The 24196-nt window shown below is 38.0% G+C and overlaps 1 protein-coding gene across 6 annotated transcripts; it reads left to right on the forward strand.

The window, feature by feature from the left end:
- Positions 1–610: 610 nt before the first annotated feature.
- On the forward strand, positions 611–23959 carry LOC133455083 (cytotoxic granule associated RNA binding protein TIA1-like). Of its 6 annotated transcripts, XM_061733922.1 has the most exons (13): positions 756–778; positions 10454–10550; positions 10653–10727; positions 10819–10917; positions 15433–15487; positions 16066–16153; positions 17518–17593; positions 17700–17805; positions 19075–19173; positions 19246–19330; positions 19456–19597; positions 19687–19835; positions 21923–23959. In XM_061733922.1, the coding sequence occupies exons 3-13, from the start codon at positions 10680–10682 to the stop codon at positions 22059–22061; spliced, it is 1086 nt and encodes a 361-aa protein (XP_061589906.1). In that variant the 5' UTR covers positions 756–778; positions 10454–10550; positions 10653–10679; the 3' UTR covers positions 22062–23959. The 6 variants fall into 6 exon arrangements, with proteins under 6 accessions (XP_061589904.1, XP_061589905.1, XP_061589907.1 ...); XM_061733920.1 differs by lacking the exon at positions 10653–10727 and having other exon boundaries at positions 611–778; XM_061733921.1 differs by lacking the exon at positions 10653–10727 and having other exon boundaries at positions 611–778; positions 19690–19835.
- Positions 23960–24196: the final 237 nt, after the last annotated feature.

Here is a 24196-nt window from a genome sequence, read left to right on the forward strand (position 1 = left end):
GACTTGACTTGACTTTTGTATTGCACCAATCACCACAACAAATTCCTTGTGTGTGTTAAACTACTTGGCAAAACAAACAAAAAATAAATAAATCAATTAATTAATAAAAAAATAAAAACAAAAATAAAAATAAAATAAACGCAAGTGATCAGTCACTGACTGACTGACAGTCAGGAATTAGGGTACAAAGATACTTCTAAAGATGCTGGGCTTTTTGAATCATGCAAGATATTAAATATTTTTTGTACTGAATTATTTCGTTTCGATACGCAATAATGATTGGATTAATTTTCAAAAAGCGATATTTATGAATAAAAAATGTAGCCAATATAAATAAATTATTAATTCCAAAGTCTATTTTTTTGTCCTTCACTTGTAAACCAACTTTAATGCTTTCAAATGTAAGGAATCTTTTGATTTTTGGTTGAAATAAACTGTGGAAGCCAAAAAAAAAAAAAAAACTACTTGGCAATAAACCTATTTCTGATTCTGATTCTGAAAAAGTGTAATATTTGAAGTGGTTTTTTTTCCCAGCTTGACATTTTCCTAGAAGTCCCCTTTGGGGTTAACCATTGCGCATGCGCGGCCCCCGGTCGCTCCGCCATCTTTGTGGGCGGCCCCATTGTTCGGTCGGGAGAGAGGATAAAAGCGGCGCAGAGTACCTCGCACTCGTGCTTAAAAACGTCTTTGACGACCGCCCGAGGATATATTTTAAAGTTTGCGACCCGTTTCCGTGCCTAGCCCGAGACACAATGGACGAGGAGCAGCCGAAAACGCTGTAAGTGTGACCGCGAAGACGTTAGCTGAGCGTTTGTGTTCGTCACGTAACTTCCAGCCACGGCTGCAAAACACGTCTCTTCCTGGAGATTTAACCACACGATCAAGTGGTTTACCCCGGGCTTCTGTCGCAGACGACCCCTGCTGTCATCACACTGATAATCACAACGATTAGCCGCCTGGTAAAGGCGATATTTGCTTCTGCGTTCACCAGGTAGCAACTTAGCAGTGTCCAGAAACATCTGACATGAACGCGTCGGTTCACACTTCGCCGCTTAACAGCAGAAATATTCACATTTGAGGTATTGTTTGACTGTGGAGGTGTACTACATGTATCAGAGGATGGAGTCCACCGCACTGAAGTTCTGCTGGGGGCTATGAAGATGAAACAACCGTGTTATCGTCGTCTCTGCACGGGCCTGCAACTTATTCATTTAGTATAGTATTTTATTACTCCATTAACTGCATTTAATGCTAGTTTGCTTATGAACACTCATTGAATTGATTTAATTATTTTTTTTTCTTCAAAATTCCATTGAAAGCCTGCAGTTCTGCAAAGCAAGGTCACCAGCTGGTGTTTTATCACTGATGTTTGGGTTGTCATTCAGTTCTGCAATAACAGACGCAAGCTGCTTTGAGATTTTATTTTATTTTATTTTTTATTTTATTAGTTTGCACACAATAAAATTAACACTTGCAATCAAAATAGTAAAACAAATGTGACAGGAGAGGTCAAAAAGCCAACAGGCTTATGCAGCGGACCTCCCCTCAATTTAGGAAGTAAAACAGTAATTACAAAAAATCAAAAAACAAAAACAACAAGACGAAGACTATAAACAAAAACAAAGAAGGTTTGACTACATAGTTACAGATCATCAACACACAAAAAAAACAAAGAAAACTTGACATTTTTTAAATGTGAATTAAATGATGATAAATTTCTTTTAAAAATCTCTAGAGAAGCAGAGCTTTTGATAATGTGAGATTTGGAGTTCCATATCTGTACACCGTGATATCTGAGGGAAAACTGGCCGTGTTTAGTTTTATAAAAAGGAAGATGAAAAGGATTAACCTGTCTAGTATTATATGAATGTATTTGAGAATTATAAATGAAAAAATGACTAAACGATAGTGGTAAAGAAAAAGGCAAAAACATGTTTGTATAAAAACACACATATCTGATGAATATTTATGTCATATACTAGGGCTGCACGATTAATCGTTAAAAAATCGCGATCTCGATTCATGCTTGAACGCGATCTCATTTCCAAATGACGACGATTTAAAAAAAAAAAAAAAAAAAAAAAAAAAATTTAAAGATGGCTGCATAAAAAAAGGACTAGGCCTATGTTCTAGGTTGTTGTAGTCCTGTCATGGTCAACTATCATGTTGTCATGTTTGTTATATTTTGTTAATGATTGTGGATTACATTTGGAGAAACATCTACCTTTCTCATCACCTGACACATATTGCACATAAATATTGTTAAAATTGTTATTGTTAAAATTATTTAAAGACAAGAGAGATGTTTATTGTTTTTATGTTCAATGTCAGCTGTTACAGCAAAAAGCAGCCAGAGGAATAATTTGTTGCCTCAGAACTACAGGATCTGTTACAAGTCCCCTTTTTGAAAGGGTGTTCAACTCAGGGAGGAACAAATATTGTTCAAAATTGTTATTATTGTTTAAATTATTCAAAGGTTTGTGTAAAGAAGACAAGAGATGTTTATTGTTATTATATTTTTGTTCAGCTGTTGCAAAGTTAAAGTAATAAGTGCAATAAATTTTATATTGGAAAAAAATCGTGAGAGAATCGTGATCTCAATTCTAAGCAAAAATTCTAAACCAGAATCGTGCAGCCCTATCATATACTGAAAGAAGTTTGAGTTTTCTGAACAAAGGAGTAGAGGGTTCCGTAGAGTTAGAAAAAGTTGCCAGTCTTACAAATCGAGATTTCATTGCTTTCAGACATTTGAATACCAGAATAGCTCTTTGCACAGTAAAAACATGCTACTTCAGGCTACAATTAACACTGTGGACATTTAAATGCAGATCACCTCTTATTTCCAAATTAATCAGGTTGTATGTAAATTATGAGCTGTAAAATATCCACCTATTAAACAATTTAGTTTCAGATTCAGAAAGCTGGCAATTCTTAATTTTTAAACGAAAAGCGGTTAATTACAAAATAATCCTTTCAATTTAATGAACTTTTTGAATGTTAGAACGAGAAAACGCTGCCCTGTTGTATCCAGCAGATGTCTGGATATATCTGGGCTAAGACTTGCTGTTCCAGTAGCATAAACAATAACTCTGAACTTGATAGCGGGTGTGTCACTCTTGTCCCTTGTTGCTTCCCACAACAATTACATTTCTTCCCACTTGGTCCACAAAACACCTGGGTGGTTTGATTCAGTTTCAACCCCATGTATGATTTCATTGTCTTTCCAAAAAGCTGGACTTTTCTCAAGGGGTAAAATACTAAAAACTATTTTCAGACTACATGATTTTAGCCTCACTGATATCACCAATGGGGTCCGTAGCAAATCAGTTGGCAGTCAGATTGTTGTGTAAGCAAGTCAAAGACTCTTCAGAGTTGTTCATTGACTCATCAGCCTCAATTGCATAGCAGCTAAAGGATATTAAAATGACCAACTATTAGGATTGTCAGCAGCATCCCTGTTTATGCTACTTCCAGTGAGGGAGACGATTGGTCAACTTTATGATAGAGATGCACCGATCAGGATTTTGAGGGCCGATCACCAAAAAAATTATCTGCTTATCCCAATATTGCTGATCACAGTGTGAAATCCATAAATTCTTCAATATTGTTGTCTCATGTGCACTGACATTGTATTATTAGATATAAAACTGAGGAAATGAGCAAGTATCATGAATTGACCACTGTTTTATTGCAGGCCCAGGCAATGTGCAATATTTCTAAACTCTACAGACTCTTAGGGACGACTTGGACTCGTGTAGCTTACTAGCTTAAGCTTTCTTGTGGCAGTAATTACGTGTACAACACAACACTTGCACCAACACAGACAGCAGTAGACATGTCACTCTCTTAGAGTTGATACAAGTTGTAAACTAAACCTTAGTTTTCCTGTGGAAAAAGGAATTCAATCTTAAAATAAAATTGTCCCTCGGGAAGCCGAATGACACGACTGTCGTCCTGCGTAAGGGTTAGTGTGGATGTGACTGTATAGTTTGGTATAACTCAGACGGGCATTCATCAGTGAAATATTAACGACTCGGCAGCACATACCAGGATGCGAGCAGCTAACGACGGCTTTATACCCTAGGCCTTCTACAACAACAAACGGCTGATGGTAAAGACGTATGAATCCATTACCTTATGATGTGGTTCTTTATGTTTCTTGCTGTTGTTGGTGTCGTTTATAGCAGTGGTTCTCAACTGGTCTGGCTTCAGGAACCACCATCACCCTTAATGACAAGCCGTGACCCAAATCAAGGAAAACTTCCGACTTCTCAAATTTATTGAATGAAAAGATTGTGCAGTATGAATCGGAGATAGTTGAATAGAATATCACAGTATGCCAATACAAAAAAATAAGTTTATTGGTGAAGCAAAATGATAAGTGGTGATAATATAGAAGGAAATATTCCCTTTGATGCTCAATTAGCTGCATTTTAATTAAATCTAAAACACTTCACTTCAGTAACTTCAGCTTTTTTCAACAGACTCAACATGCACAAACATGAAATAAAAAAGTGCAATCACTGAGCAGTAGTTTAAAAAAATAACTTGTTTAACATTTGCTAAGTACCCACTTCCTGGATATATAACAATTTCCTATAAAAACTATCTAGTCACTTATTTAAGCAGTAATCATAAGGCTGGCATAACAATCAGAACATTTCAGTAACAGCCATTTTTAAGACTCGACAGTGCTTTTATGCACAAACATGAAATAAAACAGTGGAACCACTGAGCAGTAGTTTCAAAAATAAATCAAACTATATAGTTTTAGCTGAATAACCGCTCACTGAACCTCTAACAATTTCCTATTAAAATTATCTATTTACTTATTCAAGTATTTATCATAAGGCTGTCATAACAATCATAACATTTCAGTAACAATCATTTTTAACACACTGAACCTGAATGAACACCGCACTATGAGGAAAAAAATCAGTTTCCTCAGCAGTTTTTATCCACAAACTCAAAATAAATTAAACCAAAAGTGCAATTCAAAATGACTCGTGCACAAAATGAATTTTCTTCTGATTAGCTTATCAATACGTAAATACTAAAAAAAAAAAAAAAAATGTGCTTCGAAGAAAATTAAGCAGCACTGATTTCCACCTTAGGTGTACCGCTCACTTCATAGACCTGAGTTTGGAGGAATTAATGGGAGAACTCGGCGTGTTTTTTGCTCCTGACAAGAGTCTCAAAGTCTGGAGTTATAGTAGACAAAGAAACTCTAAGTTCATGTTCAATGTCCAATCTGTTTCTGTGCTTTGGCTCCTGTTCTTTATATACTCCTTGACGTGAGAAACTTTCAAATGTCTTATCACCGTCATCTTGTTGAAATTCTTTTGTGACATTCCTCCTCGGGGCATCTCCTTTGCACACGGCTTGCAATCTGCAAATGTGTTGTCCTTTTCGGACATTGTAAAACTCCCATACCTGCAACGCCATTTTCAGTGTTGATGCTTTTTAGATACTGCCACGCCCCTTAGGACAGCTCGGTCTGAGATGTGGGAAGTTGAATCCACGCGCGGGCGGTGGTTTGTTGTTGTAAACGTCATCGGATCAGCCCGCTTTGAACTATTATTTTGAGAACTCCGATCAAAACCAATAAGGGCATTGTTGGCCGATACTGATCGGTTGCCGATCGATCGGTGTATCTTTACTTTAGGATGTGCTGATATTACCAATGGATATCTGGTCAGAGATTTTCTGTATAGATGAATGGGTGTTGGATAATGGGACAGATCCATGAGGCTGATTTAATTACCGTATTTTCTGGACTATAAGCCGCTACTTTTTTCATAGGTTTTGAACCATGCGGCTTATACAAAGGTGCGGCTATTCTGTGGATTTTTCTTCCACCGCTAGGGGGAGTGCTAACCGGAATTATAAAAAAAAAACTAAGACAAAATAAATGCAAAGAAGAATACGCTACTTCTTCTTTAGCAGATAGAAGTAGGTAGAAGCAGATTTCAAACAGATAAATAAATACTGGTTATTTTCTCTTGGTTCTGTCCCGTTTTAATCAGTAAAGTTGCTGCCGTGTTAAAAGACACTGTTAGGAAAGGATCTATTTAGGTACAAACATGTACATCATTTACAGTTCAAAATCCTTCTGTACATGTAGTAAATATCTAATCTAACAACATAAATATCTGCGGCTAAATATCTTTTTTTTTAAATAAAATGGATGCGGTTTATATACAGGTGCGGCTTATAGTCCAGGAAATACGGTAACTGGTTTTATGCATTAATTTGCCATAAAATGATCTGGTCTACATCTAAATCACAATGATGGAGAGTACATTTCTTACCCTATGTATTTTAATTGTAAAAGTTAATGAACTGTATATGTATAGTATTTTTTTGTTTTTTCAGAGTTAGTAGAGTTAACCACAGGTCAAGCCCGATGCTCCAGTCTGTTCGTCACTAGTACTGGATTTTGGCTAATAATGCAAAGTGTAGGTATGAGAACTAAATGGTAGGATCGGGGTGTCTCTGGTCACCTTGAAGAAAACATTGAATGGGAAAGCAAGACAAGATGCCAAATGTTTCGTATTATACATACCACCAGAGCGGCAACTTTTTTTTATTTAACTATTCATTTTCTCACGTTTTATCTCAGAAATGTCTGCTGCCCACCTTGCTCATCCATTCCTTTTATACGCGTTTGTTGTCCTTCCTTTATTTCTCTGCGTTTTGAATAAATAATAGCACAAACAGCTTGCAGCATGCTTCCTCCCTCGGACATTTACGAATGACAGACTCATGTTTTATGCATGGTTACAACTAATATCCCATGTGTGTTTTTCTGATAAAATGTGGTATTAAAGAATAGTCAGGTGACTGATTCATGATAAGACTGTATTGGCTAGGGGTTAAACGGTACACCGTATTTCTGTGTACCGCAGTGGTGTAAGGCCATCGTGGTGACACCGAAAGATTTCCAAGCTTACAAGACATTGCAAATGCTTGTTCACCTGTAGATTAGTTGTTTGTTTGTCGCATAGCAGTGATGTCTTGCCAAAGCACAACCCGAATTTGACTAAAGAAAGCTGGACTATAATAGAGGCAGTATGACAAAAAGTCCGTTTTGTTGGTTATTTCATGGCCCCTTGTACTGAAAAAATCTCCTGTCTGTTGTGAAGCAACAATCGGCGGTAGTAAAGCAAGACTTCACTCAGTACGTTTACATGCAGCAGTTCAATCGGGTATCTGATCGTATAAGACATCGTTCGGACTTTTAAACTGCATGTAAACACCTGAACCCGATGTACTTCAGACCTATGTCGGACATTTAGTAATCGGGTTGCAGCAACTAGATAACTTTTTAAAATTTAATCAGTGACCATCTACAGACTCCCCAAATATGATGCAGGGTTTTTTGATGAGTTAAGCAACAAACGAGTTAAACAAACTCCAGGTATATTATAACATTTATAAAGACATTCTTTGCAACTATAACCAGAAACTGAAGAATGCAAGGCATATTTTTCAGAGATTATAAATAGAAACCGTAATAATGCCCGCACCCTGTTTTCTGTGGTAGACGCACTGAGTCGTGTAATCTGAATTCAGCAGCAATCAGCCTGACCATCACGTCAGCTGTCACGTATTTGCAGTACAATGACAGCTGAATATTTTTTTTCACCTCCACATTCACAAAGCTGGACAACACCACTCAGACTTCAAAACATGTAGAAAGTGGAAACCTGAATACTTTGATTTTTCCATCAATTTTCCATCAGAGTGAGGTAGGGCTGGGCGATATATCGAGATTTTAATATATATCGATATATTTTCAAACACTATATGGTACGAGACAATATCGTTTATATCGATTTAAAAAAAAAAAAAAAGATTTTTTTTTTTTTTTTTTTTAATGATTTTTTGATAGCTTATTTTGTGACAAATTGACTTGGATGTTTTATTTGAGATTTGCACAAATTTTTTGTTATTTGCACAACTGTCAACCTCAGTGGAAAAGTCTGCCTGTTACTGTCTACATTGTATTAATTGCACAGTGTATTTTAATTTAATTGTTATGCAGGAAAGGGATATTTGTTTTATTTTATTCAAGAAGCATTTTTATTCTATATATGCAGGCAGTTTATTTTTATTTCATTTGTTTTATACATTTTGATATTGTGCAGACCTCTGTTAATAAAGGAACCTGTGTGACATTTGGCACGAGGCTTTGTATTAAAACTGACTGTTTTTTTAAGGGTTTGCCTCAGAAAAAAAAGAAGCTAACAGAGATGCTAACAGAGATGCTATGCTATAATGCTTTGGGGGAAACCCCAATTAAGGCACAGAAAAAAATATCGAGATATATATCGAGTATCGCCATTCAGCTAGAAAATATCGAGATATGACTTTTGGTCCATATCGCCCAGCCCTAGGTCGGTGTATCTTTACTTTAGGATGTGCTGATAGTTCCAATGGATATCTGGTCAGAGATTTTCTGTATAGATGAATGGGTGTTGGATAATGGGACAGATCCATTAGGCTGATTTAATGAACTGGTTTTATGCATTAATTTGCTATAAAATGATCTGGTCTACATCTAAATCACAATGATAGAGTACATTTCTTACCCTATGTATTTTAATTGTAAAAGATAATGAACTGTATATGTATAGTATTTTTTGTTTTTTCAGAGTTAGTAGAGTTAACCACAGGTCAAGCCCGATGCTCCAGTCTCTTCGTCACTAGTACTTGATTTTGGCTAATAATGCAAAGTGTAGGTATGAGAACTATATGGTAGGATCGGGGTGTCTCTGGTCACCTTGAAGAAAACATTGAATGGGAAAGCAAAACAAGATGCCAAATGTTTCGTATTATACATACCACAAGAGCAGCTAACTTTTTTTATTTAACTATTCATTTTCTCACGTTTTATCTCAGAAATGTCTGCTGCCCACTTTGCTCATCCATTCCTTTTATACGTGTTTGTTGTCCTTCCTTTATTTCTTTGCGTTTTTGAATAAATAATAGCACAAACAGCTTGCAGCATGTTTCCTCCCTCGGACATTTACGAATGACAGACTCATGTTTTATGCATGGTTACAACTAATATCCCATGTGTGTTTCTGATAGAATGTGGTATTAAAGAATAGTCAGGTGACTGATTCATGATAAGACTGTATATAGTGACTAGGGGTGAAACGGTACACCGTATTTCTGTGTACCGCAGTGGTGTAATGCCATGGTGCTGACACCGAAAGATTTCCAAGCTTACAGTGATGGTAATTTATTGGTTATTTTAATATTATGCTACGCTGCCGGTGCAACGCCACGTTAAAGTGTGTGCACGCTTACGTCCAAGCAAGTAAGATGAATCGGTATAAATAAAAATCCCACTGTATCCGGTCTGTTTCATTCAAAGAGCATAGTTGTTGTATGTTGCTTTCATTCTCCGTGCAACGGCGTGGTCTTGTTGTCTACAGAATATGCAACTCTACAAGACATTGCAAATGCTTGTTCACCTGTAGATTAGTTGTTTGTTTGTCGCATAGCAGTGATGTCATGCCAAAGCACAACCCGAATTTGACTAAAGAAAGCTGGACTATAATAGAGGCAGTATGACAAAACGTCTGTTTTGTTGGTTATTTCATGGCCCCTTGTACTGAAAAAAATCTCCTGTCTGTTGTGAAGCAACAATCGGCGGTAGTAAAGCAAGACTTCACTCAGTACGTTTACATGCAGCAGTTCAATCGGGTATCTGATCGTATAAGACATCGTTCGGACTTTTAAACTGCATGTAAACACCTGAACCCGATGTACTTCAGACCTATGTCGGACATTTAGTAATCGGGTTGCAGCAACTAGATAACTTTTTAAAAATGTAATCAGTGACCATCTACAGACTCCCCAAATATGATGCAGGGTTTTTTGATGAGTTAAGCAACAAACGAGTTAAACAAACTCCAGTTATATTACAACATTTATAAAGACATTCTTGGCAACTATAACCAGAAACTGAAGAATGCAAGGCATATTTTTCAGAGATTAAAAATAGAAACCGTAATAATGCCCGCACACTGTTTTCTGTGGTAGACGCACTGAGTCGTGTAATCTGAATTCAGCAGCAATCAGCCTGACCATCACGTCAGCTGTCACGTATTTGCAGTACAATGACAGCTGAATATTTTTTTTCTCCTCCAAATTCACAAAGCTGGACAACACCACTCAGACTTCAAAACATGTAGAAAGTGGAAACCTGAATACTTTGATTTTTCCATCAATTTTCCATCAGAGTGAGGTCATCAAGACCACGCTGTGCTTCCTTTTTTTTATAATGGTATTTTGTCCTAGCAAAAATGCAAAATAGGCGTTCCCCAAACTTTCAAAGTAAGCTTCATGCTACAGTGCCCAGGCAGGATGTGTTCACCACCAGCATCACATCACACCGGTAACTGGACCTTATTCTTTCTGTTTGTGATTATGTTTCCAGGTATGTGGGGAATCTGTCCAGGGATGTGACAGAAGCTCTCATCTTGGAGCTGTTTGGACAGATTGGACCCTGCAAAAGCTGTAAAATGATAGTAGATGTGAGTTTGGTAATCTTCGTTTCTTTTTTCTCCATTTCATATGGCTGCATTCTACCTCTTCCTTGTGAATTTCAAATTCATGCATATATGCTTTGTTTTCAGTCTTTGTGAAGTGACGTAGGTGCCTGCATGATAGATGATGATCGTTCATTCTTTCATTCCCTATGTGCAGTAGTAGTATGGCATGCTTATTTAAGTCTTGATATTTTCATCGGTAAGATATAATGTATCATGTGCAGCCTTAATGTGTGTTTCTTGTTCACTTCAGACAGCAGGTCATGATCCCTACTGCTTCGTGGAGTTTTATGAGCATAGACATGCCACTGCCACAATTGCAGCCATGAATGGTCGGAAAATACTGGGTAAGGTAAGCTATCATATCTCATGGGTGAGTCGCCAGGGGCAAGGCTGGGTGGTCAGGGTTTGATATGAAACAAGAGGACAAACTTGTCTTGTTAAACTTAATCTTACTTCCCTGTTGCTGCTCTACTTGTTTTATTCCCTCACCTATATCACTCTTCTGCTCAGTCTGTCTAAAAAAACGACAAAAGTAATTTCAGTAATGGTGCTGCTGAAGTTGCTAAAACACAAATGACAAAACAAAGAGGACAGAATAATAACCTAGACTTTATATACGTAAAGCTGTGTCACCCTCAGGACTTATTGTTTGCATTCATGCTTTTATGATGCAAAACAATCTTTTTAACACATTTCAGTCTGGATTTTGGCCACATCACAGCACTGAGACTGTACTCATCAAAGTCTTAAATGATATTTATCTGAATAATGATGCATCCAAATCCGGCTTTGTTCTGGTATTACTGGATCTCAGTGCTGCATTTGACATAGTTGATCATAACATGCTACTCAGATTGGAAAAGTGGGTGAGACTTACCGGCACTGTGCTTCAATGGTTCAAATCTTACTTGCAAGATAGGGCATTTTTTGTGTCAATTGGAAAACATGAGTCTGAGAGAACCAAGATCACATGTGGGGTTCCTCAAGGGTCCGTTCTCGGACCGCTTCTATTCAACATCTGTTACCCCTAGCTCAGATTGTGGAACATCACAACATTTCCTACCATATGTATGCCGATGACACACAACTCTATATTTCAGTGTCACCACATGACTACAGTTCCCTACTCTCATTGAGTAACTGTATTCATCAAATCAATGAGTGGATGTGCCAGAATGTTCTCCAGCTAAATGCAGAAAAGACAGAGGTGATCATTTTTGGCCCTAAAAATGAAAGGGAAAATATCAGCGCTCACCTTGGCTCCATGTCATTGGCAGCCAGAAATATTGGTGTAATTATTGACTCGACCTCAACTTGAACAGCCATCTAAAGTTTATCACTAAATCTGCCTACTACCACCTAAAAGACATTGCTAGAATTAAGGGGTTTCTGTCCAAACAAGACACGGAAAACGTATTCTTGCATTCATTTTCAGTAGGTTGGATAATTGCAACGGCATCTTTATAGGCCTTAACAAGAAATCTATCAGGCAGCTACAGCTGATCCAGAACGCTGCCAGAGTCCTTACAAACACCAGAAAACTGGACCATATTACACTGGTCATGAAATCGCTACACTGGCTTCCAGTGAGTCAAAGGATAGAGTTTAAAATCTTACTGCTGGTCTACAAAGCACTGAATGGTTGATCTGTTAGTTCCTATGAAGCTCCCAGACCCCTGAGGTTCATCTGGATCTGGTTTGTTGTGTGTCCCAAGAACCAGAACCAAGCAAGGTGAGGCAGCGTTCAGTTATTCTGCTCCTCACCGGTGGAACAAACTTCCTGTAGACCTGAGGTCTGCTCCAACTGTCAGCTCCTTTAAATCAGGGCTAAAAACATTACTGTTTACTGAAGAGTACTCTTAAATTAAATACTTACCTGCTGTACTCTACTGCCCTTATTTTTTTAATAACTTGTTTTTATTATTTTACCTCTTTTCTTATCATTTTATTTGTTATTTACTGTTTAATTGTCTTGCAGCTTTTAATGTTGATGTAAAGCACTTTGAATTACCTTGTGTTGAATTGTGCTATACAAATAAACTTGTCTTGCCACTGGTGTTTCAAACACTCCTAGAACATCACAACTAGATTCTTAGTAATGAAAGTATTTAGTTTTGTTTGGAATTGATTCATGTTTTCTTTGTTTTTATTGTAACATGTTTAAATGACAATTAAAATTTTATTTTTTTTTTAAAACCAAATTAAACAGATATAATTTGTTAGGGTATTTGGCCTAAATATTAATATTTAAGCAGTCAAAACTTGGGTTTCTTGCAACAATATTCAGGGAGTACAAACGAAAGTAATCAAAGAGCTATTGTCTAACGGGGCTGGCCCAAATACCATTTTAGGGGCTCCAGGCTGGCAGAAGTTTACAACAAATAACTGAGGTTTTGTTGTGGAACACGGGGTATTCCCCCAAGCTGTGTGGAACGATGCACGAGACCGAACAAGTGTGTGTCTAATGGCGCTTTTACACTAGTACCTACTCGGCTCTACTCAACTCAGCTCGACTCAACTCGGCCAAGTTTCTTTTCCATAACAATTCAGCATCTGGAGAAGTAGGCGGGTTGGAGCGAAGCTGCTGTGACGTATTTGATTGTGTGATCTAAACGAAGAAGACAACAACACTAAAGATGTAGAAGATGGAGGAGATGATAGATGTGCTGCTGGGTCTGTGGCTTGTGTTCGATATCAAGTTAAAAAATGAGATCTTGTCTTTCCTTAGCCCCCCCGTCTACATCCCTTTTTTTAATTTTCTCCTCAGCCACCAGGTTTATGAACATCTTCACCTCAGAGTTGGATCACCAAACAGACTTTTGCGCTGCCATTGCCTGTCGAATAAAATGAACAAAAAGTCGCCGTCAGAGTCGCTCTTTCGCTGATGTAACATCCTGATTCAGATGTCTGACTCCAACCCCCTGACCAATCGGTGGCCTGTAGTGTGATGACGTCAGATACAGCCCGATTCAGCCACTTAGAACCTCGGCAGAGTAGTTACAGAAAAAGTATCTACTCGATGCGGTCAGACCCCTAGTGGAGAAGCGCAAAACCGAGGTGCGTCGAGTCGAGTCGTATTGAGTAGGTACTAGTGTAAAAGCGCCATAATGGTCCTCCCCCTGTATGTTGTAAACGGGAAATAATAATTTTGGTTGCAATCTGTCTGTATGGATACATATACAGCATTACAGAATCTCTGATCTCAAAACACAAAACTCTCTGAGTCTGTCATGTTATTTGACGTTCTGTACGTGACCACAGTGAACGTGTTCACAAGCATCCAGTGACATCCAGGCTCGTAATTTCTCCTTGGTGTAGAGGCTCAGTTTCTAAGTTTTAAATAGGTGTATATCTATCTGGCCACACTATATGTGGGCACTTGCTAACGTCTTCAATCCACTCATTACTAGAACACAGATCTAGAAGTCGGACACCTTTTGTCATAAGTCAACTTTTTAAAGTTACGTTCGTGATCTTTAGTTGATAATCCCCTTTCATAGCTTGACAAGCTGTTTATCTCCACCATACTTCTGTTGCCTAAATGCGCACGCATACAGTTTACGCCATCATTGTTTACAAACACAAAAAGAGTCTATTGGGGCTGACACACAAACTTTCATGTGATGTGATGCCACCATGTGGTCGGAATCGGTACTGCTACATAAGTCACTTTAAACATTGGGTAGATTTTCTTCTGAAGCACTTTTTGGTATAACCTATAATTCCCTGTACAAACCGATTGGTAAATATCTCATTAAATGTTTTTATATAGAAAGAAAAATGATAATCCAAATTGTTAAGTAATTAACCAACAGGACGCTTAAAACCACCAATCATTCAAGGACCCAAGCAAAGTCGTTGGATCGTTGGATTGTCTGTCAAACTCTCTTTTTGTTCAGGGATCAGGCATTGAGTTTCGTGTGCTTTGGAGGTGTGGCTTCGGAGGCCGGTCTGAAGGAAGGGGGTTGTACATTTTAATTGTATTTTTTTGTGTTAAATCTTGCTGATTCCTAATGGTTTTTCCAACACCTCCTACCCAACTTTTAATGATTGTTGTGGATGTGGTTTCCTTTTTAATAGTGATGCATATAAGCTTTAAATGTGCTTTGTTATAAAAAAAAAAAATTCGGAATAAGTAATGAGAGATGAGTCGTTGAATATTACACAAATGCAGTGCTGTTTCTGTCGTTTGTCTCCTCATGCTCCTCCATGCTGTTTGTTTTAATGACGATTTTCCTTGAGTGAGTTTCCATCTGTGTATGACTTAATTTAATGTGGCCCTGCTGTGTTATCATGTAACATTCTTTGATCTACTTTAATTGCTCTTCTATACCCCTACATCTTGACTGCTGTGTGTTCTTTTGCAAAGTTATGTCCACTTAAGAAAATCCACATAAGAGCAACTTCAAGAAAAATACATTCAGTTGAAAATATTTTATCCTCAACAGGTATTGAAGGACCATTTGAAGAGTATAGCAAGTTCGTAAAAATCACTTGTTTGTAAGTCCCTTGTTATTTGGACCTTACTTCCTACACTTTTGCTCCAAAATTATTACTAGACTGAGCATAAAATGTTCCTGATGGAGTCTTGATATCCCTTTTATGTTGCACTGTATTTTATTGTGTGTTAATTAATGCAGAGGTATGTAAAATTAGATTAATCACTTTTTGTTGGTGATTTAAGAACTCAAATATGGCTTGCAAAATTATCTTATTAACAAAAGGTTCTCAATGACAAAATATGACTTAAGTAAAGCTGGTGTGTGAGAAACCCTCTAATCAGAGAGAAAGAATCTTCATTGCATCTAAAAACATATGTTGCATCTCACCTCTTCCTCGGTGTCTGCATCTGTTTCTCTTACAGGAGGTGAAGGTCAACTGGGCCACAACGCCAACGAGCCAGAAGAAAGACACAAGTAGTAAGTTCTGCTTGTAATAAGAAGCTCATAATTACCGCAGCCTTTTTTTTTTCATAAATTAACACCAAATAATTTCCCAAAAATTACAGTAGGTTCAGATTAGTCCACTGTAGCTATTTTACAAATTCCCTGCAGGTTATCATTTATGGTAAGATACATTCTTACAGCTGGAAATATTTTAGTAGTTGTAGCAGAAGCCACAGGAGATGTGATGCAATAAGGCTCGTGTGGAAATTATGTTTTTGTAGACTGCGTGTAGAAGCTCCATGCTTGCATGTAGGTGATGACGCTGGAAACAACAAGAAGCTAAATCAGTATTTGCTCACACTAAATGTAAATTCTGATGAGCACTACCTGCTGGCCTCCGCATGGGTTCATTTGAATGTTTTATGGACTTAATCTTGTGAACCTGGCCGCCCTAAAGACTGCAAAAGTCTGCAGTGCTGCAGTGCATCTGCGAAAACTAGGTCTTCTAAAGTGTAAAAAAAAAAAAAAAATACCAAATGAATCTGTATTCAGATTTTATTTATTTTTTGTTGTAAACTGTAGTTTATTCATATATATATTTCTTATTTCAGGTCATTTCCATGTTTTTGTTGGAGATTTAAGTCCTGAAATCACCACTGATGACATAAAGGCAGCGTTCGCTCCTTTTGGGAAAATATCGTAAGTATATTTTCATACGCCACAAAGTTTCCCTACAACCATCCCTCTGTTTAACATTGAACCCAGAGATCATAATGACTTCAAAAAGAAAAAAGAACAAATCTTTGCTTCAATGAATTAAAGGTACTGAGAATTTCCCTCTAAAAACAACAAAAGTAATTTCATTAATGTTACTGAAGTTGCTAAAACACAAATGACAAAACATAGAAGACAGAATAATAACCTAGACTTTATTTACATAAAGCTGTGTCACCCTCAGATGGTGCACAGCGCCACAGTCACAAACTCCACCCATTTCAGGGGTCTGCAACCCTCCTGCGTCAATTAACCGGTCAAACAAAGTTTCTTTGAATAACATGAAATGTATTTTTTCACTTATTTTTTAACATTGATTTCAGTTCTTTACTGGAGACAATATAGAACTTACTTGGTACTGATTTTTTTTTTTTTTGTTTTTTTTTTTTTGTTACCAAGGTGGAGGTGAAAATTCCATAAATGTTGTTGAGAGATGTAATTAACATTAATTTCCCTATTATTGAGTCTATCTGGGTCTGATTAGTCTGTGGCTTCATCATCCATGTAGTCGCTCTGCTTTTTCCTATTTTCCCCTATAAATGCTGAATCTCTTTATTCCCCACCACTTTGGAAGGACGGTTTAACGTTTTGGACCAGCATTTAGTTTAGTTTATTTTCGGTCATGACACAAAAAAAATAAAAATAAAAACCAAGAATAAAACTGACAACAAGAAAACGTTCAACTGTTCAAAGAAAACATAACACAATTTTTTTTTCCAGTATACAAATAAACAAATAACATCTAGACCGAAAAAGGGATAGGCTGAAGCAAAGCTTATTATTTGCCTACCCTCAAAAAGATTAATTAAATTAATAAAATAAAAGCAAAAAGTAAGAGAAAGACTGCCAGTAAAACAAATTGCCTCTGTGGGGATAACAAACATTCCTCAAAAAATAAAAAAGATTTTTAAAATAAGGTGCAGTCTATATGTTACCTTCATCCTTAAAAAATCAAAGCAAATCACCAATTAAATAAATACCCAAATCAACATCAAGCCACTCATTAATTTAATATAAGGAAATCATCCTTCTTTTCAATGTTTTTTTAAATAAAGTTAAAGTTCTACATAATTTCAAATCTATATCTAATTTATTCATAGCATAGACTTGTAAATGAAGAAATGACTCAAGAGTTTTGCAGCAGTCATATATATATATTACATATTTTAATATGTAAATAAACATTTCCGTTGAGAATTTTGTGTCACAAGCCCTTAAGTATCACATTACTCCTAAATTTTCCAGCCCATGCTATACTTGAGAAAATCGTACTGGATTTTTCTTCACAGGGATTGTCGAGTGGTGAAAGACATGGCCACGGGTAAATCTAAAGGTTATGGATTTGTCTCTTTTTTCAACAAATGGGTAAGTGTGTCATTAAGGTCCAATATAATAGACAAAACATTTGTGATTTATGACAGAATTTACATGATGTCTGCATTATAATTGACGAATGATTTTGTGCTTCCAGGATGCAGAGAACGCCATTCAGCAGATGGGAGGTCAGTGGTTGGGGGGAAGGCAGATCAGGACCAACTGGGCCACGAGGAAGCCTGCTCCCAAAACCACAAATGAATGTGAGTTAACACAGATTGATTGATTTGATTACACTCGTGCAGCAGCTCTCTTTCTTCCAGTAACATTAGGTGTGTTTCCTTTAACACTGGTTTAATGTGAAACTGGAATTGTATCTGGGTCATGGTGGCTCTTGGTCCAGTAGGATCCACGAACTTGCCCAGCTATCACTCCATAACACTTTGCGGCAGTAATGGACCACTTTTACAAAGTTGCAAGAAGGTGAAAGTAAAGATGAATAACAATAAACAAGAACGATGAGATCAGAACAGAAGGAGCTGAGAGGGTTGCTGCAATTCTGTTTGTGGCTTGTGCTGAGTAGAGGCGACTTTTGCTCAAAGGGGACATAGAGATGCCTGAACAATGACATTTTCTGCTCAAAGCATATCCACTCAACACTGAGTCAAAGCCACCCAGCCGGGCTTAGGGACTAGCGCTGAAGACCCCCACCAAGGTTAGGGCAGGTCTGCGTTTCAGCTCTGGAAAATAAACCATAAACTATTTTTGTGGGGCCACTGCTGGAAATGGAGACAGACTGTTAGTTTTAAAGTTAACGGAAATTTGGACGCTTGTTGCTCGGCAACACGATATTGCAGAGACATCGATCTAACGTTAAAAGACTGGACGATGTGGAATACAACATACTGAGGTTTCCTTAGGCTGTTGTTTACAACTTTTGAGATATTGAAGCCAAATTGTCCCATTCTATCCTATGGGGCTTGTTACCATGGCAACAAAACCTATGCATTTTTATGGGGGAGAATATGAATAAATCATCCGTAAATGTGGCCCGAACCGCAACATGCATCCAGGCCTTGGTTTGGTTTTTTGGCCATTATTAATAACTCCAAACATGGCAGGAACCACCTTTCGACACAACCAAAACAACCTTAAACACAACCACTACAGCCCCAAACCAAAGCAGCGAGAGGGGACGAATGGCCAGTAGGGAATGCTCCTCTCAAAATTTCCTGAAATTTTCTAGTTATTATTAATAATATTATTATAACTGTTTGTTTGTCAAGATTCCATAATAACAGAATATCACACTGTGATCATAAACTATTTAACAGGAAGGATGAGAGGACCAAATTGATAAAAGAAAACACAAAACAAAATTTAAGAAGGACAACTGCTTAAATGTCCACGAAAAGTCTTCCCAATCAAGTTCCTCATTCTGTTTTTAAGAGTCGGCCTGATGGGAATTAAAGGAAATTAAGATATAAGTAACATATTTTTGTAAAGGCACTGGTTTCTCTTTGGTCTCCTAGCAACCAGCACCAAGCAGCTATCTTTCGATGAGGTGGTGAATCAGTCCAGCCTCAGCAACTGTACCGTCTACTGCGGAGGAGTCACATCAGGGCTCACAGGTGAGGCTTAGCTTAACATCAGACTCTGGTTTTGAAACTGTCGGCTAATTTTTTATTTTTTTTTGCACACAGAGCAACTTATGAGACAGACCTTCTCACCTTTCGGCCAAATAATGGAAATCCGTGTTTTCCCGGAGAAGGGCTACTCGTTTGTGAGGTAAACAGACTTTTCTGATACAGCTGCTTTGAAAACTGCGATTGTATCCGACTCAGAAGAACTGCCACGTGCATGCAGTTTTTATACAATTAGCTTTCTCTTTTTTTTTTTTTTTAACCTCACAGATTCAATTCTCATGAGGCAGCAGCTCATGCCATAGTTTCTGTCAACGGTACTTCCATAGACGGGTATGTTGTGAAATGTTACTGGGGCAAAGAAACGACAGACGTTGTCCAAGGCCCCATTCAGCAGGTACAGATGGCACAGGTACGTCGACTCATCACCAATCTGACAGGGGGTCTTAACTTCACCTTTGTGTGACATCCTGCCCTCTAAAACCTTGTTCTGTTTTTCAGCAGAACACGTTGGGCTTCGCAGCGCAGCCCTACAGTCAGTGGGGCCAGTGGTACGGCAACACGCAGCAGATCGGTCAATATGTTCCCAACGGGTGGCAGGTGCCAAGTTACGGGGTATACGGACAGTCCTGGGAACAACAGGGCTACAAGTGAGTGGAAGGAAGAAAATGTAACTAAATACTTTTGTTTTCTCCTCAAACGTACAAGTGTGCTTTTTCTTATTTCTTTAATAATAATGATGTAATAGAATAATGATAAAAAACGATATTTTGAAGCGAACGTCATCAACGTATCGCTACAGGCCTAACACCGTGTCCTAACTGCATGCGAGCGTCCGACTATCGCGTCGCACTGTGTGACATCGGACGCTCTCTGTCCACACTGAAAGCGTTAATATGCAGTTCTGTTAAGTCACGTACCTATCAGCTGTGCACTGGACGACAGTTAAAGAGTAACACCGTGTCCTAACTGCATGCATTTCGTCTCATGTCTACCTTCAGCCACATAGCGGCAACTAAGAATAACGTGCGTGCAAACATATGTCACACAATGCCTTTTTCACATCGCATGGATGCATGCTTGTAAATACACTGAAACTTCCAGCTCCATGGCGTTGTCCCTCCAGCCAGCTGCCACTTTATTGAGGTTCTTGTAGTGAAATGAGGAGGTATCATAGAGATAACTTCTCATTTCAACTAACTGGATCAGCCGTTCCTAATCTATGACCGTTTCCTACAGCGCTTTCAACCAGCTTTCAACGCAAGCGACAGGAAGAAAATAGAAGCAGGGCGTCCGACAAATGTTCAGCTCAAAACGGCGTGCTGTGGCCAGTAGAAAATAAAGCAATGGAATTGATTTTTGACGCTCGCTCGCATCGCATGCAGTTAGGACACGGTGTAAGACTAAATCAGAGATGTAGGAACATCATTTGACTTTGAGCTGTATTGGAATGTCCTGCTAAAACAAAGATGCAGCCACATACCTGTAGATGCATCCAAAAATCACTTCATTTGCACCTTCCAATTGGGAAAAGGGCCCAGAATCTGGCTTTCCATCCATTAATTAACTTTTACTTATCTGAGTTTGGATGGTAGAGGCAGAGGCCTAAAACATTCTTCTTCCTCCGGGTAACACCTCGGTGTTCCCAAGTCAACCAACCAAGTCAATTCCTGTCAATAAAAATTCAGAGCAGGTTGTCAGCAGATTAATAGCGTCCATGAGGATGGTGTTATACAATGCATATTTAGAATTTTGTGTCATCTCAAAAACGTCATCTAACATCAAGATTGTGAAACAGGGACGCTCACCTCTTCTGTCAGGGTTGCAGTGACGGCTGTTATCCAACAGGGGGTGCTCCACTGTTATGAACTGAAAGCATCAGGCTTGACTTTAACTTTAGTTTCATACATTTTTGTAAAACAAAATGCAACAGATCATACAGGTGTACAGAATTGTTGTTTTGTAATTAAGGTACAGTGGCCAAAGCGACTCTTAATTACTGTTTTTTTTTTTTTTGAAATTCTCTTTTTATTTAGAACAGCAGTATTCCATCTTACACATTTAGGCATTCAATCTTTAAACTTAAATGATTCTGTCCCTACTGTCCTCCAGGCATTTTTTATGAACAGTAATTGGAAACACTAACAGAAAGATTAAAAAAAAAATATATATATATAAAAAATAAAACAAAAAAAAAATAAAAACCAGGGAGCGCACCCATGTTTACAGTCATTACATCACATAAAAAAATAGTTCACATGAAATCAGATGTGATTGGTTTCACATAATCAGTCCATTTGGACCAGATCTTGTAAAAGTTTTCTTTCTCAACCTTGAGGGAGGAAGAGATCTTCTCCATAACATAGATCTCGTAGATGATCCCAATCCAGTCGTCAATAGTCAATAGTTTTAACCATTTCCTCGTAACACATTTCTTACTGGCTGCCAACAATACAGTCAGCAGTTTTTTGTCTTTCTTTTCCATTCCACGTTTCAAACATTATGTCTCCCAAAAATAACGTTTCACAATTCGATGGCATGGTTACATTAAATATATTTTCCACATGCATCTGTATCTCCTTCCAAAAAGGTCTTATAACTTGGCAGTCCCAAAAAATATGGAAGTGGTTAGCTCCTTGAGACCCACATAGTCTCTAACAGGCTTAATTACTCTGTTACTGTACATTTTCGCTTTCTTCATTATTCAGACGCATAATTGTTGTTTGTTTGTTTTCAGTCAATTACATGCTGGAGCCGGATGGACAGGAGTGGGCGCCATCAGCAACGGCAGCATCGTGGAGCCTGGACAGGGGGTCAACGGGACAGTGCTAACTAACCAGACGGGCATGGGCACCGCTGGCTACCACACCCACTGATCACAGCAGCCCCTCTCTTAGCATCCAAAGCAACAAGGATGATGCTCTGCTGGAGAAGGAGTGCATCAGATGTGCTCAGTCTGTCACATCACAAAATTACTGTTAGTGAAGCTGGTACGCCATTTTATCAACTTGACCAGCTCAAAACCTCACCCACTGCCCAAATCTGGAAGTGTAGAGATAACGATTCACACAAATAAATACATATTCACACTTTACTACTGCTAATGCACCTTGCATTCCTGGGCCCATTTATTGTTTGGTGTATTATCTGGCCAAATGTAAATTATACCATGTGTCAAGATATTTCTAGAAAATACATTTTAGTTAAAAAAGAAATAAAAAAAATAAATGTCCTGTAAATTTTAAAACAGCAGCTTTTTTTTTTTTTTTTTTTTTTTCCCCAGCCCCTCAGAGCCAAAGAGCAAGGGCATCATTTTTTAACAATCAAACAGAAAAGGCAGCGAACTTTGCCGCAGAAAGCACTCAATAGTCCACATTGCAACACAGCCACATGACGCGTATCGACAAGGACTTTTTTTTTTTTTTTTTTTTTCCCCCGTTCACTGTTGGAGCCTGTCGATCTCACCGTTGCTCTGTCCATCAGTTACTTTGGTGACACAAGTCCGAGCGAGCTCTCAGGGTCTCGTCAAGTCATTCTGTGAAAAGTGTGTTGGCAGGTTTGAAAGGGGAAGTGGGTCTCTGGAAAGCGCCTAGAGACAACTTCTGTTGTAATAGATGCTATATAAATAAAATTGAATTGGGTGCAACAAAATGGCTAGATTTCCGCGCTCTTTCAAGTCATAGACTCGGCTGATGCGACAGAAAGTTCCATCTGTGGATAAGAAGTGTGTGTGCGTGTGCTTCTGTGTGTGCATGAACTGATGCTTGTACTCACCAAGACAATGTCCTGGTCATTTTCTCCTGAATTAAAAAGGACTATGCCTTTTTTTTTTTTCTTTTTTTTTTTTCCTCTTTTCTTTTGCTACAAATGACAGAGAAAAGTGTTCTATTTGTGTGTTTTTATTTTTGTTTTGGGAACTCTTAAATGTTGACATTGTACAAAGAGCTTTTGCCTTTTGTGATTCATTTCAAGACTGAGGAAAAGTCAAGGTGACACCATCAAATCATGCGACACGCAAAAACTTTCTATGTTTTATAGAATAGTACGTGGCTGTTTTTATTTTTTAAATTAGTCTATCTCAAATAAAACAATTGCAGGGATTACTGCCACTCTTATCTCACTCAAAGGCAGACAAATATTGCACAAATACCTGAGGTTATCTTTTCCACAAAATTTGAAATTATGGGATTATGGTTGTTTTCATTCCACTTTATTTGTGAATTTATTTGGAAATCTTTCTTATGTAAATAACTAAACGGTCTGTCAAATTGTACTAAATCTGTATAAAGACATGTTCATAAAAGAAGCGTGCTTGCTGCCAGCTGTGGAAATGGACTCCAGACAAACAGCTGTCCGGTAGTAGCAACTGTGTCCAGTGCTGGTCTGTGTGCAGTAGAGCATTTAATTCTTCCAGCAGCTTGGAGGACAAGCAGCATTGCTGTGTAATGCAAAAGCATTTAGACTGACCAGAACTTCATTTAAGTTATTCTGTTTTGATGACATTGTTTTCTTTTTTTTTTTAATATGTAGATTGAGAAACCTACTCTTAAAGATCAGATTTTTACACTGTGGACACCGTCATCTTAGTACAGTTGGAGAATCAATTATGTTGCCTTATTAAGTCACTTTTTATTTAACCAAAAATCATAAGAGGGTAGGTGGTGCCTATGAATGTTTTCAGCCAGTTTTTGGCCAGATGAGTTCTTGTTTCATGCGTCAGTATCATGGTTTGTGTTTTTGCTTTGTCCCATTAAAACGCTGATGTTTAAAACAGTTCTCATTTATACTGATATCTCATTGTTGAATACCATCAATCAAATGAAGTGAGATGTAGGATTGTTACCGAGATCAACCACTTTGCGCACCTGAGAAAGGCCCTTAACCCTTACTGCACCCCGGGCGCAGTACAAATTGCAGACCACTGCTACTAGTTTAACTAGAGATGGTTTAAATGCAGATTAGTCCCCTCATTGTGGGAAAGAAAGTTATTAATTTAGTTGACCTTTTGTGC

Source organism: Cololabis saira, chromosome 11, assembly GCF_033807715.1.
Source record: "Cololabis saira isolate AMF1-May2022 chromosome 11, fColSai1.1, whole genome shotgun sequence".
Taxonomy (NCBI): domain Eukaryota; kingdom Metazoa; phylum Chordata; class Actinopteri; order Beloniformes; family Belonidae; genus Cololabis; species Cololabis saira.